Source organism: Clinocottus analis, unplaced genomic scaffold, assembly GCF_023055335.1.
Source record: "Clinocottus analis isolate CAN_PGR_092001 unplaced genomic scaffold, fCliAna1.0.p SCAF_11, whole genome shotgun sequence".
NCBI classification, from domain to species: domain Eukaryota; kingdom Metazoa; phylum Chordata; class Actinopteri; order Perciformes; family Cottidae; genus Clinocottus; species Clinocottus analis.
This window is the reverse complement of record NW_027175832.1, coordinates 10744081-10758773: the sequence shown is the minus strand read 5'-3', so window position 1 is coordinate 10758773 and position 14693 is coordinate 10744081. Positions and strand designations below refer to the sequence as shown.

The following is a 14693-nucleotide window of genomic DNA, read 5'->3' as shown; positions in this document are numbered from 1 at the left end:
GGCAGCTGAAAACTGTTTTTTTTTTGTCTTGTTATTTTGCTTTTGTTTTGTTGTTTTGTTTCATATTGTTTTGTTTGTTTCCCTAGTTAGTTAGAGTAGGAAGTCCTGAATCTGAACACTAGGTGGCGGTATGAACCGAGGAAAGATGGTTGCGCTCCGCCAGTTAAATTTACAGAAGAAGAAAAAAACAGTTTTTTGGTCAAAGCACCGAGACAAAAGTGGGCTTATTACCTGCAGAAGCTGCACTCACACGTCTCGGGCTCCGGAGCGGTGAGAGCTGCTGCTTAAAATCTGATAACCAACTTCCACGTTAAAAGTTCTTTTCTCTCGTCGCAGACATGTCGGGCAGCAGGCTGATGAAAGCTGTGAGAGTGAGCGAGTTTGGAGCTCCGTCGGTGCTGCGCTTCTGCTTGGAGGTTTCCGCCCCACAGCCCGGACCTGGACAGGTATAACTGACAGGATATGATACTTTATTCACCCCCAAAGGGACATTTGGTTGTGGCCGCAGAAAACATAATTGCATAATAAGACATTGAATAATAAAAGTGCAAAAATGCAAAGTATATGAAGTGTGTAAATAAATATAAAATACTGAAGTCGAAGGGATCGACGGCTAGTGAAAGTTCAACCATGGTAAAAAAAAATCTAATAGCAATGTAGATATATTTAACAACTTTATTAAAATAATGTAACTTTAACAATGTTTTTAACTTGGGAAATAAGAGCTAATCCTAACCCTTTTTTTTTTACTAATAATATATGTGGATGTTATCCCTTTACATTCACCAACATTTTGATTACCAACTGTAATTTTGATTGCATACAAGTTTCTCAATAATTGTACGGTTATTTAGATGCATAACTTTTATAACTTGTTACTTCCTGATGCTGTAGTCCAGGGACGGTCAGGAAATGCTAGTGAGGCAGAGCTGTCAGAAAAAAAAGTAATTTCTCCACTGATCTGTGCAATGATTGTAATTTATTTATTATTCCAATCATTTTTATAACCTAAATCACTGAATAGGCATTCAGCGATTTGGATTATAAAAATTCTCCAAAATCTGTTGAAACAGATGAGGCCAGCCGAGCCTTATATCAGATGTAATATCAATAGACACTTGTATTATACACAAGGGTGTAGGTTTGGTCTCAGCATTGGTAGGAACAGCTTATAGAACAAGAATAAAGATCATTATTGACATTGTATTGCTATTTTACCTGTTGTAACTATCAACATCTTTTAAATTGAGAAAACAAATACAGTCACGTGTCAATTATGACAGGGCCTAAAGTCCTATCCATATGTAATGTCGTAGGGTGAGGTTTCCAATTTAAAACTCATATTTTTTGCTCCGTTTACAGTAAGCGTCACGCTGGACTTTTAGATCACCGCAAACGGAGGATGGGTTTGTTTTTACTAGCGGACGCTTCTCTGTCTCATGAGCTGCCACTCCACTAGCAGCAGTAGTTGAGTTTGGACTTGATCTAATTCCTGAAAGTGTATCAACTTTACTCAGTTTGCTGCAGCAGTTGAGGAATCGTTCATCTGCAGCTTCATACTTTTCAGCAGATGCTGTGTGATTGTTCTGGAAGAGTCTATTAACATTAAATGTTTTGTTTGCTAATTTATCAAGCACACACGTCAGCAGCTAAGTTGGCAGTGAAAGCTAATTAATATGTCCACAGAGAATGTAACTCTACTTTTCTCCGTGACTTTTTTTTTTTTTAAATTATTCCATCCATTATCCAAACCGCTTATCTTCATTAGGGTCACGTGGCGCTGGATCCGGAATAATTATTTACCGTTAATTGTTTACTGAGGGTGGAGGTGTGTGAATCACAAGTAGCCAGCTGCAGGGAAAGATGCGTGACATTGATATAATAGAATGTGACGCACATTTTAGTAAAACAAATAAAACAAAATAAATATTTCCTTGAAGAAATTTTCCACTCGGCAAAGCGTCAAGTCGGAGCCGCGGTTTTGCCGAGCCCGCTTCCTCAACCTGCACTACGTCTCTTCCTGCAAGTCAAGACTCGCGTAGCGTTTCTGACTCGCCACTTCAGCCAATCAAATGACTGCATCTTGTCTCGGATGCTTGAAGGCGCATTGGAAAACGTGGAAATGTTTTTTTTTTCTCTCTTCTGGGCGACGAGCGTAGTCTAATAATATGAATACGTTTTGAAATACATCGTGTCTTTTCCAAACTTTGGTTGTGACTATTCCTATGGACCCTTTGCAAACCTACGCCCTTGATTATACAAACCTTTCTTTCCATATAACAGGTTGTGTCTTTATGTGTCTCATTTGGCTTTGAGTGCAACAATGGAAGACGATATATCGAAATCTCAACATTTCTCAGAACTGGACTTTAAATCGAAGTGAAAGGTGATACAGAGTGGGAGACCAACGCCGGGGCTCAAAGGTTTGCATCAAATGACGGGGCCGAGGATAACTCTCTCTTTTCCGACGGAGTGGTGCACTGAACTGTAGCGTCCACAACGCCAAGGTAAAGGAGAACCGAGAGGTCCTGAAAGACCTCCTGAACACCACCTTCTTCCTCGCAAACAGGACCTGGCGCTTGATGGGAGCGATGCGAGTTCTTATCCTCGTGGAAACTACGTAGAGCCACTGCACGCGCTCGCTGAGAAAGATAAACGATTAGCGCGACAGCTGGAGACTTCTGCTGAGTCTGGCTCCTCGAGCGCAAGTCTTAAGTCTACTTTTAAATGAGGTGACCGTGTCTGCACCCTGGACTCAAAGTGGAAGCTTATTCCACAGAAGGGGAGCTTGATAACTGAAGGCTCTAGCCCCCAACTCATTATTATTGTAGCGACCCTGCGTCAGGAAGTTACGAGACGTCGTCTGGCTTATTGGATGCTTTATTGTACAACACAGAACAGGCTACTGTTGGCCGTAGCCTACGCCAAAACAACCCAAAAACCACACTCAAAGTCTCGCAACGAGCTTCAGGTTCGCTGTCTGTCGTCCTCTCCCCGGACCGCAACACCACACGCATCAATCCACCCCCCCTCACTCGCTCTGCCAATCACAGGCATGCTCATAGGTAGCTACTTTGAGTGACAGCTTACACAGCAACACAGCTTATGTGACATTCACTGACCTCCTGAACTAGTAACTAACAATTAACATTGAAACCATAACATTACATAACAATTAACATCGAAACCATAACATTACATGTGCTGAGTCCGTTACACTACCCTCCCCCCACAAAGTCCCTCGCCCCCGAGGGGGCAAACAAAATCTCTCAGGTGCCCTGGGGGTCTCCGGCTCCGCCGAGGACGCCGTCGGTCTTGGGGAGAAGGGAAAGTGGTTGAGGGGATACTGGGGCCAGGGGATGGCAAGGAAGGGGAGAGTTCAGGGGCACCAAGACCAACCGGTGAAGATGCGGGCGAAAGACCGGGTCCATTGGATACGGTTTGGGGGGTCATCCGGGCTGAGTCCAGGGTTCGTCGTGTCCCAAGCTCTCGTCCTGGTGGGGTGCCTGTGCCTCGATAGGGGGCCAGCCTGTCTCTGTGCAGAGCGACCTTCCTCCCGCGTGGTGGCAGCTGGACCCTGTATACCACTTCCCCAACTCTCTCCAGGACTCTGCAGGGTCCCACCCATTCACTGTCGAGCTTTGGGCACCTGCCCTTCTGCCTCTGCGGGCTATAAACCCAGACTAGCTCGCCGACTTCAAAATGTCGCCCTCTGACGTGGACGTCGTAGTTCCTCTTTTGCCTCGCGCCCGCACAGTGCAGCTGTTTCCTGGCAAACTCGTGGGCCGACTCCAAGCGGTCCTGGAGTTTCCGAGCATAGTCGAGCCCCGGGGGCCCGGCCGGAGCGTCAGGAGGTTTCCCCATCATCATCTCTGCTGGCGTCCGGATTTCTCTGCCGAGCATGAGAAGGGCAGGAGAGCAGGACGTGGAGTCCTGCACAGCAGACCTGTAAGCCATCAGCACAAGAGGTACATGATCATCCCAGTCACGTTGGTGTTTAGCCGTCACTATGGCCAGCTGCTGTGCCAGCGTGCGGTTGAATCTCTCAACCAGCCCATCGCTCTGTGGATGGAGAGGTGTTGTGCGGGTCTTGTGGGAGCCCAGTTTGTCACACATGGCAGCAAAGACACGAGACTCAAAGTTTCTGCCTTGATCCGTGTGGATGACTTCAGGGGCCCCAAATCTGCTGAACATTCCACCCACCAGAGCATCTACAATCGTTTCCGCCTCCTGGTTTGGCAGGCAGTAAGCCTCAGGCCACTTAGTGAAATAGTCCATGACAGTGAGGATGTAACGGTTACCCCTCTCTGAGTGAGGGAATGGCCCGAGAACATCAATCCCCACCCTCTCCATGGGGCACCCAGCCGGAAACTGTTGGAGCTGGGCATGAAATCTGTCCGCAGGGCCTTTCTTTGCAGTGCAGCTGTCGCAGCGGCGGCAGTAGTCCTCCACATCCCGCCGATGTTGGCCCCAGTAGAACCCTTGCCGGAGGCGGCGGAGGGTCTTAGTAACCCCGAAGTGACCAGATCCCGGCGCTCCATGCATCGCCCGGAGCACTGTCTCTTTCAGAGCCCTGGGTACCACCACTTGCCACTGCGTCTCTCCAGTCACAGGCTCTTTCCACCCCCTCTGCAGCACACCATCACACATGCGCAGGGCTTGAAAAATTGACCACAGCCCTTTTGTGGCTCGAGAACACATGGTGATCTCTCCCCAAGGTGGTCGCTGCTGGGATCCCACCCAAGCCAGCACCGGCCTTATGTCGACATCCTCTTCCTGTTTGCACTCCCACTCTGCTGCGTCCACAGCTGTCAGTCCAGGGCCTGCTGGCGCACACCCTGGGCCCACTGCAGCACATTTCACATCAGGTTGCAGCCGCTCTTCTTCTAGCGCCTCTCTTTTCTCACAGTAGTTGCAGCCCTTAGCGCTGCAAGGCCGGCGTGAAAGCGCATCAGCATTTCCGTGGCGCACCCCTGGTCTGTGGATCACAGTGAAATCATGCGCCTGAAGTTCCTCAATCCAGCGTGCTAGCTGGCCCTCTGGCTCCTTGAAGGACATGAGCCACTGTAAGGCAGAGTGGTCGGTCCTAACTGTGAAATGGAGGCCCCCAAGGTAATACTTGAAATGTCGGATGGCACTGACCATAGCAAGCAGCTCCCGTCTCGTAACACAGTAGCGGCGTTCAGCCTTGTTAAACTGTCTGCTGTGATAAGCCACCACTCGCTCTCCTTCAGGAGATACTTGGGCTAGCACAGCACCTGCGCCTGCATTACTGGCGTCTGTGTCGAGGACAAAAGGCAGGGTGGGGTCAGGCGGTGAGAGAACTGGGGCCTCTACCAGGGCTCTCTGCAGTGAAGTGAAAGCTGCATGGCATTCCTCAGTCCAATCAAATACCACCCTTTTTTGAAGAAGGTGGAACAGCGGTGCAGCTATGCAGGAAAACCCCTTCACAAACTTCCTATAGTAGGAGGCCAGGCCCAGGAAGCTTTTCAGGTCCTGTACCGTGCTGGGGGTAGGCCAATCCTTCACAGTCTGCACTTTATCATCCATGGTGCCAACACCACCGCCCCCAATCTTGTGTCCTAGAAATGTGGCCTCCCGCTGCATGAAGGAGCATTTCTGTGGGTGCAGCTTTAGACCTGCTGCTGCCACTCTTTCCAGCACCCGCCTCAGGGCCCTGAGAGCCGCCTGGAAGGAGTCACCATGCACCAGTATGTCGTCCAGGTACACAACACACTCCTGCCGGGGGATACCAGCGAGGACCCTGTCCATTAGTCTCTCGAATGTGGCAGGAGCATTGCAGAGGCCAAACGGGAGGACTTTAAACTGCCACAAGCCCCCATTAGTGATGAAGGCCGTTTTGGCCCGAGCTTCAGGGCTGAGGGGGACCTGCCAATACCCACTCCGCAGGTCCAAAGAGGAGTACCAGGCTGACCCTGCCACTGTGTCGAGAGCTTCGTCGATGCGTGGAAGGGGGTAGGAGTCCTTTTTTGTAACTTTGTTGAGGGGTCTGAAGTCCACACAGAAACGCCACGCCTCCTTCTGCTTTTTGGGAACCATGACGACCGGCGAGGCCCAGGGGCTGGTGGAAGGCTCGATGATTCCCGCACGCTGCATCCCTTGTAGGGCTTTATCTGCCGCAGCTTGTCTGGCCAGTGGGAGGCGTCGAGGTCTCATCCTGATCGGCCGTGCATCACCGGTGTCGATGTTATGCTGAATGAGATCTGTGCAGCCCACATCGTCCTCCGACAGTGAAAAACAGTCCTTGAACTCAAGAAGCAGCTGCCACAACAGCTCTTGTTCACTAGGAGTCAGACCGTCGCAGTTTCTCTGCCAGACCTCCCTCACTGCCAAGACTCTGTCACAGTCGTCAGGTGGAGAAGCGTTCGTCACCTGTGTGTGTGGACTTGCAGCTGGTCGGACAGAGGCTGGGGGTGGGTGCAGCTCAGCAGCTAGCAGGGTGGAGGCCGGTGGAGGTGGCTCATTTGAAGGACTGCAGCTGGGAGCAGCAAAATTTGTTGTCTCAGCCATCAGTGTGGCAACAGTGTGGGTCGCAACACAGCCAGGCCGGGGTGGCTGGCGCCACATCTGGATGACATGTCCATCAGGGAATGTGAGAGTTCCTCTCTTTGTGTCGATGACACAGTCCAAAGCCCCGAGAATATCCAGTCCCAGTATACAGTCTTCTAGGATGGCAACCCACACCGGGCAGCGGATGGACTTTCTTCCCAGCCCCAGAGTCACTACTGCTTCCCCAACCATAGGAGTTCGCTCTCCGGTGACTGACTGTAGTTTCACTAACGTGGGAAAAATAACAGTTCCATTTTTTACCACATCGGGCCTCACCAGGGTTGCTGATGAACCTGTGTCTACCAGTGCAGAGCAGTATGTCCCTCCAATAGTGAGTGGTGCATACCAACAGTCTCCTATCCAGGTCCGGCCCAGCACCACTAGTCGCTCCAGCTGACCATCGAAATCCTCCGGTGGTCTGGGTGTCCATACTTGGTCGGGTTGTTGTGTAGCTTTGGTAATGACAGGGGGTTGGGACAGAGTGCCAGGGGTCCGCATCGTCCCGATTATGCGGTCCCCGGATCGTTTCCCTTGTCCGCGGTGGAACGGGGGCAGTGTCGGAGCAGGTGGCCAGGCTGTCCACATCCCCAGCAGACTCTTAGTCGTCGCCTGTCTTGTCTCTCCTCTCTTAAGGTGGCAGCCCTCACCAGCTGGGTTAGCTCCCCCACCCAGGCAGGCTGCACCAATTCCATTTCAGTCCCACAAGCAGCTCTCCCTTGTGGTGCTTTCTCAACCACTTTACCCACAGCGCCGGTACACAGCATTTCTCTCTCCGTAGCTGACTCCAAAGCCTCCTGGAGTGACCCGGGGTGAACCAGTAGTGTCTGGATGCGCAGGTCAGCTGGCAGCAGGGCCTGGAGGAAATGGTCCCTAGCTAGCTCGCTCTGGATGGACGGGGGCATGTGGGCGTAGGTGCGGTGCACAAGCCCCTCAATGTCATTAGCGAGCTCCCTCAGCGGTTCCTCTGGCCGTCGCTGTCTACTGCATAGTTCCGAGCGGAGCAGGCTAGTGGCAGAGCATTGTCCAAACCGTCGCTTCAGAGCCCCAATCAGTGCATCATAATCACTCCTATCAGCGGGACTCAGCAGCAGCAGGCTTGATAAAGCGTCACCCGTGAGGCACATTGCTAACTGGAGAGCTTTTATTTCCGTGGACCATCTACTGGCATGGGCTAACAATTCAAATTGTGCATGAAAAGCTTCCCAGTTGGATTTACCGTCGTATCTGGGGGTCTTTATTGTGGACGGAAGAGCTTCCCTGCGTGTCCCAGTGTGCTCAGTGATGTCCCATTCTGCAGCCGCAGTCGTTCCTCTACTGCCGCCATTTCCCTCACTGGCGCGGGCCGAGTGTCCAAGGCCAGCCTCGGCAGCCATCCTCGCGGTCATTTGTTTTACCCGCTCACGGTGCTGCGTCGTCTGCCAGGACTCGGTTACGCCGTCCCATTCTCGTCCGTCACTTCCACTTTCATGTTTAATGTCGAGACGGCTCGCAGACCACATGTTCTTCACCGCTGACGAGCGTTAGCCACTTAGCTACTCCGCTGCAAACCCGCGTACAATGTTGATATCCAAAAGTTTTACTTCTGACACCAAATGTAGCGACCCTGCGTCAGGAAGTTACGAGACGTCGTCTGGCTTATTGGATGCTTTATTGTACAACACAGAACAGGCTACTGTTGGCCGTAGCCTACGCCAAAACAACCCAAAAACCACACTCAAAGTCTCGCAACGAGCTTCAGGTTCGCTGTCTGTCGTCCTCTCCCCGGACCGCAACACCACACGCATCAATCCACCCCCCCTCACTCGCTCTGCCAATCACAGGCATGCTCATAGGTAGCTACTTTGAGTGACAGCTTACACAGCAACACAGCTTATGTGACATTCACTGACCTCCTGAACTAGTAACTAACAATTAACATTGAAACCATAACATTACATAACAATTAACATCGAAACCATAACATTACATGTGCTGAGTCCGTTACATTATTATTATTATTTATTTATTTATTTTTACCACAATTAACCCTTCATTTAATGAACGCAACTCTCTAGTGGGGTAGTATGACACGATGACTATGAGCTCTTCAAGATATAATGATGCATTACCAGTTAAGGCTTTATAGGTGAGAAGAAGGCTTTTAAACAGTGGCGGCATGATTCAATACAAAAGAGGTATCACGCATAACTTTGCAGTGAAATATTTAACATTTATTCCAACGCTTACTACAATTCATATATATATATATATATATATATATATAGTGACGTGTTGTTGGCCATTGAGCAGAGTGCGTGATGCGCGTCACACGCCGCACCTCACCTCGCTGGCTGTCATACGCATCAATGTGCTTTTACTTGATGGCGTACAAGGCTGTGTCCAGTGAAACTGACGCCCTCTTGAGACTGCTGCAAAACAAAGTGATGGACGTCGCTTTATGTCGCGCACGGATACGCGAGACGTTTGGGTTCGTGGAACGCCAGAGGCAGGAGTTCAACATCTTCTTCGAGCGGTTTGAGCAGAGATTCAATTCACTTTTCAATTCAGTTTATTTTGTATAGCCCAAAGGGAGGAGGGAAAGGGGGGGGGGGCAAGTCCAGACAACCACGATCCATGGTGGGGGGCAGGACCAGCTCCAGACAGACACGGTCCATGGAAACTTGAGGCAAGGAAGCGCAGAGGCTCCCGGAAAGGAGTAGAGTTAGTAATGTGCATTGAAAGACAACAATTTATCCAGAAGGAGAGAAGAAAGAGAAGAAAGGAGAGGGGAGAAGAGAAAAGATGCGCCACGCTGGGAACGACCGCCGGCGGGTCCGAAAGCGGACAGACTCCGAGATGAGAGGGAACGCATGTTTGATAGCATCCTGGACAATATCAGTGTGGAACTGAAAGCCAGGTAGGTCTTCTGACTGCCTTGCCCCTCCGCGACTCAGGACAATATTATTGCTTTTTGCTCTTCAATTGCCCGTAGGAACATCCTTCTCTTATGGGAATCTTCACAACCCCGTCCATCAAAGCATGGTTACATGATATCCTGTTCCTCTTTAAATTGGAGAAAATTAAATTCACTCTTTAGAAGGTACTCTGATAGGTTTTATACTTACTGGAGACCTCTTCTTCAATATTTAGATACACTTTCTCCTGATGAGGTGTTGTAGTATTATACCAGGACCTGCTGTCACAGACTCTTCCTTGGTGCCTGCACGACCGCCCCCATGCATTTTTGTGTACTTGCCTTAATAAAAAATAAAAAAGCAATATATATTGTCGTTTATCAGGATTAAATTGAGCTGCTGAGCAATTGAATTGGGGAAACGTATCATCTTGTGTGATTGGCTGTTAAGTCCTTTTTTAAAATCTAGCATCATCATCGTCATCCTTCTGCAGCTCAAGCTTCGATGTCTCTCTCTGCGCAGGTGCAGATCCGTGTCCATGCCTGTGGAGTGAACCCCCTGGAAACGTACATCCGGGCTGGGACGTACATCCGCCAGCCCGCCCTGCCATACACACCGGGCACAGACGTAGCTGGAGTGGTGGAAACGGTTGGAGAAGGGGTGACTGCAGTAAAGGTCTGAGGAAAAAAATAACACTACTAAAAAATGTCCGATCAATCAGAGAGACAGCCAGTGTGAATACTGACAGTGTCAGGCGGCAAGAGAGCGGCACCCGTTCAGCACCTCTGGTTAGTTTAAATGTTGTTTCTTATTGACATGTGTAATTGTTGAATAAAGAATTCTAAAAAAGAAGCTGCTGAGCGGGCGGAGCCACTTTTCCTGGGAAACCCATACTCGTCATAATATATTACACTTATATTATTACCACAATATTATAATGTACAGGCCTTTATATTTATATATATATATATATATATATATATATATATATATATATATATATATATATATATATATATTTATATTTATATATATTTATATATATTTATATTTATATATATATTTATATATATATATATATTTATATATATTTTTATATATATATATATTACTATACGTCATACTGTTAAACCACCTTTATGATACTTTACTTAGATACTGGAGTAATTTTCCCAGGAGGTAAACCTGAACACGCACCTCACGATTATAACCGCACAACTATATAGATTGTAATTAACTGGCGGATACACTTTTTTTCTCCATGTAGATTTTGAACCCTTGATTATAAACGGGACACTTTTAATTCTGATGAGAAATGTAACTCAGCAACGGTGTGAATAAGTCAATCAGTGTAGCTTTAAACTATATTTAGAAATGTACTTTATTGCAATACAAACAGCAATATGATTTAGGCCATTTTGAAACTAAAAGGAACAAAGATGGTCTTTACTAATTATTAGGCCTACTTTAATAACCAATAGATACTTTGCTGCTATATTGAAAGACAATGATTTTCACTTTTGTTTGTTTTTTTACTTTTTGGCATATGAAGATTGCCAACTGACACTGACAAGAGTTTAAGCCTTAATTTTAGAATTAGTTTTTCTTAAAATAAGTTGTGTGATATCTCTACTCGTCCTCTCCTATATGGAGGCGCCTTTCTTCCAATAATCGAAAACACAACTTCCACGAACATTTTATCAAACCACTTTTTTTTAATTGATATGTCTGCGGGGTAATTTTTCAAAATATTTTAATCTCTTGGGTTTCATTCAGTCACTCCTACATAGTGGCACGATTGGCATTGGCAGCTTCTGGCCCCTCCCTACACCTACATATACATAGGAAGAGGACGAGTGGAGATGTTATCCAACTTGTAGTTGAAAACGTTTATTCATACTTTTAAACTATAATAAAAAGGATGATTTATTTGAGCAGATTGTAATACGTTTAAACTGCCAGCGGTGCCGCTGTCCTGCTACCTGACTGCCGCCTGCCAGGATCTCGGCCTTGCTCCAATCAGATTGACTGATTGGAGCACCTAAAGACACTGCTACTCCTTCAACAGCAGACATACCAATATGTCTCTCTGGTTGTTGGAAAGCTGAAAACGAGTGTATCCAGGGTTTCAATACTTTGACAGAATGCAACTGCAGTAAACTGTTCCACGGTGTGTCCTCCAGGCCGGAGACCGGGTGTTTACCACGGCGACAGAGACCGGAGGGTATGCAGAGTACACCGTGGCAGCCGAGCAGTGTGTCTACAAGCTGCCCGACGCGCTCCACTTCACCCAGGGTGCTGCCATCGGGATCCCTTACTTCACCGCCTACAGGGCTCTGATTCACAAGTAAGAACACCGCTCTCAACCGACATTCTTTCACGTCACTTAGCCCATAACATCAAAACAACTCTCCTTAATGCAGCGTTAGAACTCACACAGAATGAGATTGCATGAGCCTTTTTAATTGTTCTATAATCTACATGTTGCCACCAACTCCAGAACAAGTGCAGTGAAAGTTACTTTGTCAGGAATTCACTTTAAAGTGAATACAGTGGTTGTATTGTAGTGTGCACTCTGATTCAGCTCTTTAAGTTGGAACCAGAAAATGCTGAAAATAGTCCCCAATACACACAATTTCCTCCTGTTTGAGTAATACCTGTTAAAAGCATCGTCTGTGTATAAGAACTTAGGATATGTCACCCGTTGTGGACTGCAGTCCTGAAGCCTTGAGCATGGCATATAGTCGCCATCTTGTTTTTTTTTTTAAGCACAAGTCATACGAGAAGATGAGCAACTGAACTAAAGACACAGTGAAAGGGTTACAAATGTAAGACGAAAACACAGACTACTGACCTTTCAATCACCTTGTAGCCCCGCCCTAAAGCATCCCCTGCTTTATGATCCGTTTGACTAGCCTGGTGAAAAACTAGTGTCCAGCTCCATCCATTATCTTAAGCGCTTATCCTCATTAAGGTCGCGGGGCGCTGGAGCCGATCCCAGCTGTTAAGGGGCGAAGGCAGGGTACACCCTGGACAAGTCAGACATATAGAGACATATAGACAGACAACCATTCACGCTCACATTCACACCTACGGGCAATTTAGAGTCCAATTAACTTATGCAGCATGTCTTTGGACTGTGGGAGGAAGCCGGAGAACCCGGAGAGAACCCATGCTGCCACGGGGAGAACATGCAAACTCCACACAGAAGGACCTGCCAGACCAGTATCCGAACCCCGCCTGGGATCCGAACCATAGATCCTCTTGCTGTGAGGTGTCAGTGCTAGCCACTACACCACCATGCAGCACAGCTCCAGCTCCTCCTTTAGCAAACTATTGAGCCGCTTTTTAATTTTTTTATAAAATGAAAAATGTAGAGAATAATTCAGGACTGAGCCTTTTAAACAAACCAGTTTATCACAGGTGTCGTGACTAAAGTAATTTATCTGAGGTGTTGTGTGTTGCAGAGCTCACACCAAACCTGGAGAGACCGTCCTCGTCCATGGAGCCAGTGGAGGGGTGCCATTCTGTTCTAATTGTATGTATATTTTCACATAGAAATGGTTTCCACATTCTCAATGCATGTACGTGTTTGCATGTATGTTCAGGTTGGGGTGGCAGGGTGCCAGTTGGCCCGCGCTCTGGGTCTCAGGGTGTTGGGGACGGCCGGGACGCCGGAGGGACTGAAGCTGGCTCTCAGCAACGGAGCTCACCTGGCCTTTAATCACAGAGAAGAGGGCTACACAGACAAAATCATGGTACACACACACACACACACGAAACATTGAATCACCTTTTATAAAAAGCTTTGCTTGGTTCTGTCAGGTGTTTTAGTGGTTAGAGGAATATAAACTCTGTGTGTGTGTTTCTAGAAAGCCACAGAGGGCAGAGGCATCGACGTGATACTGGAGATGTTGGCAAACGTGAACCTCAGTAAAGACCTCCAGATGTTGGCTGTGGGAGGACGGGTTACGGTCAGTAGCACAGACGTCCAGGGGCCGTATTCACTGACGATCTTCCTAACAAACTGTTTCCTCTTAACCTTTATAGCCCCCACCATCCAAAACCTGCTGCACCCATTATCAGACAAGGAAATGATAAAAAAAAAAAGGTCAAGTGACGTTTCCTACAAGATCTCCAGAACCACAACATTGATTAACTTCATTTAAATTACTAAAATACATTAAAGACTTGTGGGAAGAGATCTATCCGAACAGGAAAAAAAATACCGTTAAGTTTATGTAATTAGTACATAAAACCCGTAACCTCAAAAAACCTTGCTGTCACTTTTTCGATCAAAAGTTACTTTTCACCTTTCTGTTAATAACTACACTTCAGTCAGATTTCAATAATAAGCACATCTATGTTATTCTGCAAGTCTGTACGAATCTAACAAGGCATAGTAGAAGCTTAGTGAATGTGTATTAGTACCTGAAAAGTCCAAGTTAAGCCGGGCTGTTTTGTTTTCAAACGCTTCACTCTTGTCGACTACAAACTGGGGTAAATGATTTCCTGTTATTTTATCTTCTTTTTTTCAAACGCATCACACGTCTTAAGGCGGGATTTCTGAAGATTTCGAATACAGGCTTCAACCAATGAGAGCATGTTTAAGCATAAAGCTTCTACCTTTTCCATTTTTGAACCGAACGACACAGTTTTTTGCCGAAAATCGTTAATAATTAATCCTAGAGTGGAAGCTGTATGCCAGTGTAGCTCGTTCCTGTCGATTACTTCATATGTCTCTCTTCTTCCTTTAATTTAGCTCATTGGTAGCAGAGGCTCCGTGGAGATCAACCCCAGAGACAACATGGCGAAGGAGAGCAGCATCATGGGAGTGGTCGTTGCCTCCGCTACGCCGGTACGAAGCAGTGGCATCACACAAGCCGTCCTACACAAAACTCTGGGTTGTTTAAATACATGTTTTGTACATTTCCTCCCTCCCTTCTCTCTCAGAAAGAGAACAAGGAGTGTGCGGCGCTGCTCTACGCAGGGATGGAAGCTGGTTGGCTGCGTCCGGTCGTCGGCTCCCAGTATCCGCTCGCCAAGGCCGACCAGGCCCACCATGACATCATTGAGTGTCCCGGGGCTGCTGGGAAGAAAGTCCTGATCGTGTGACAATAGTGATCATAGCATGGTAATAATAGGGGAAAGAGTTTTGCAAGCAAACAATGCTTTATACAAATACATGAATAAAATATGAAAGACATGTTGGAATCTTTTTGTGATATT

General features: G+C 47.4%; 1 protein-coding gene across 1 annotated transcript; it reads left to right on the top strand.

Annotated features, from left to right (window-relative positions):
- Nucleotides 1-201: 201 nt before the first annotated feature.
- Nucleotides 202-14658, top strand: LOC137780995 (quinone oxidoreductase-like). Its single transcript, XM_068569471.1, has 8 exons — nucleotides 202-446; nucleotides 9987-10139; nucleotides 11648-11811; nucleotides 12932-12983; nucleotides 13073-13222; nucleotides 13337-13438; nucleotides 14227-14322; nucleotides 14418-14658. Exons 1-8 carry the CDS (start codon nucleotides 339-341, stop codon nucleotides 14577-14579), a joined length of 987 nt encoding a protein of 328 aa, XP_068425572.1. The 5' UTR covers nucleotides 202-338; the 3' UTR covers nucleotides 14580-14658.
- Nucleotides 14659-14693: the final 35 nt, after the last annotated feature.

Coding starts and splice junctions, on each gene's coding strand:
- LOC137780995 (XM_068569471.1), top strand. CDS start 339: ATGTCGGGCAGCAGGCTGATGAAAGCTGTGAGAGTGAGCGAGTTTGGA. Junction 11,812..12,931: donor TACAGGGCTCTGATTCACAA/GTAAGAACACCG, acceptor TGTGTGTTGCAG/AGCTCACACCAAACCTGGAG. Junction 14,323..14,417: donor TCGTTGCCTCCGCTACGCCG/GTACGAAGCAGT, acceptor CTTCTCTCTCAG/AAAGAGAACAAGGAGTGTGC.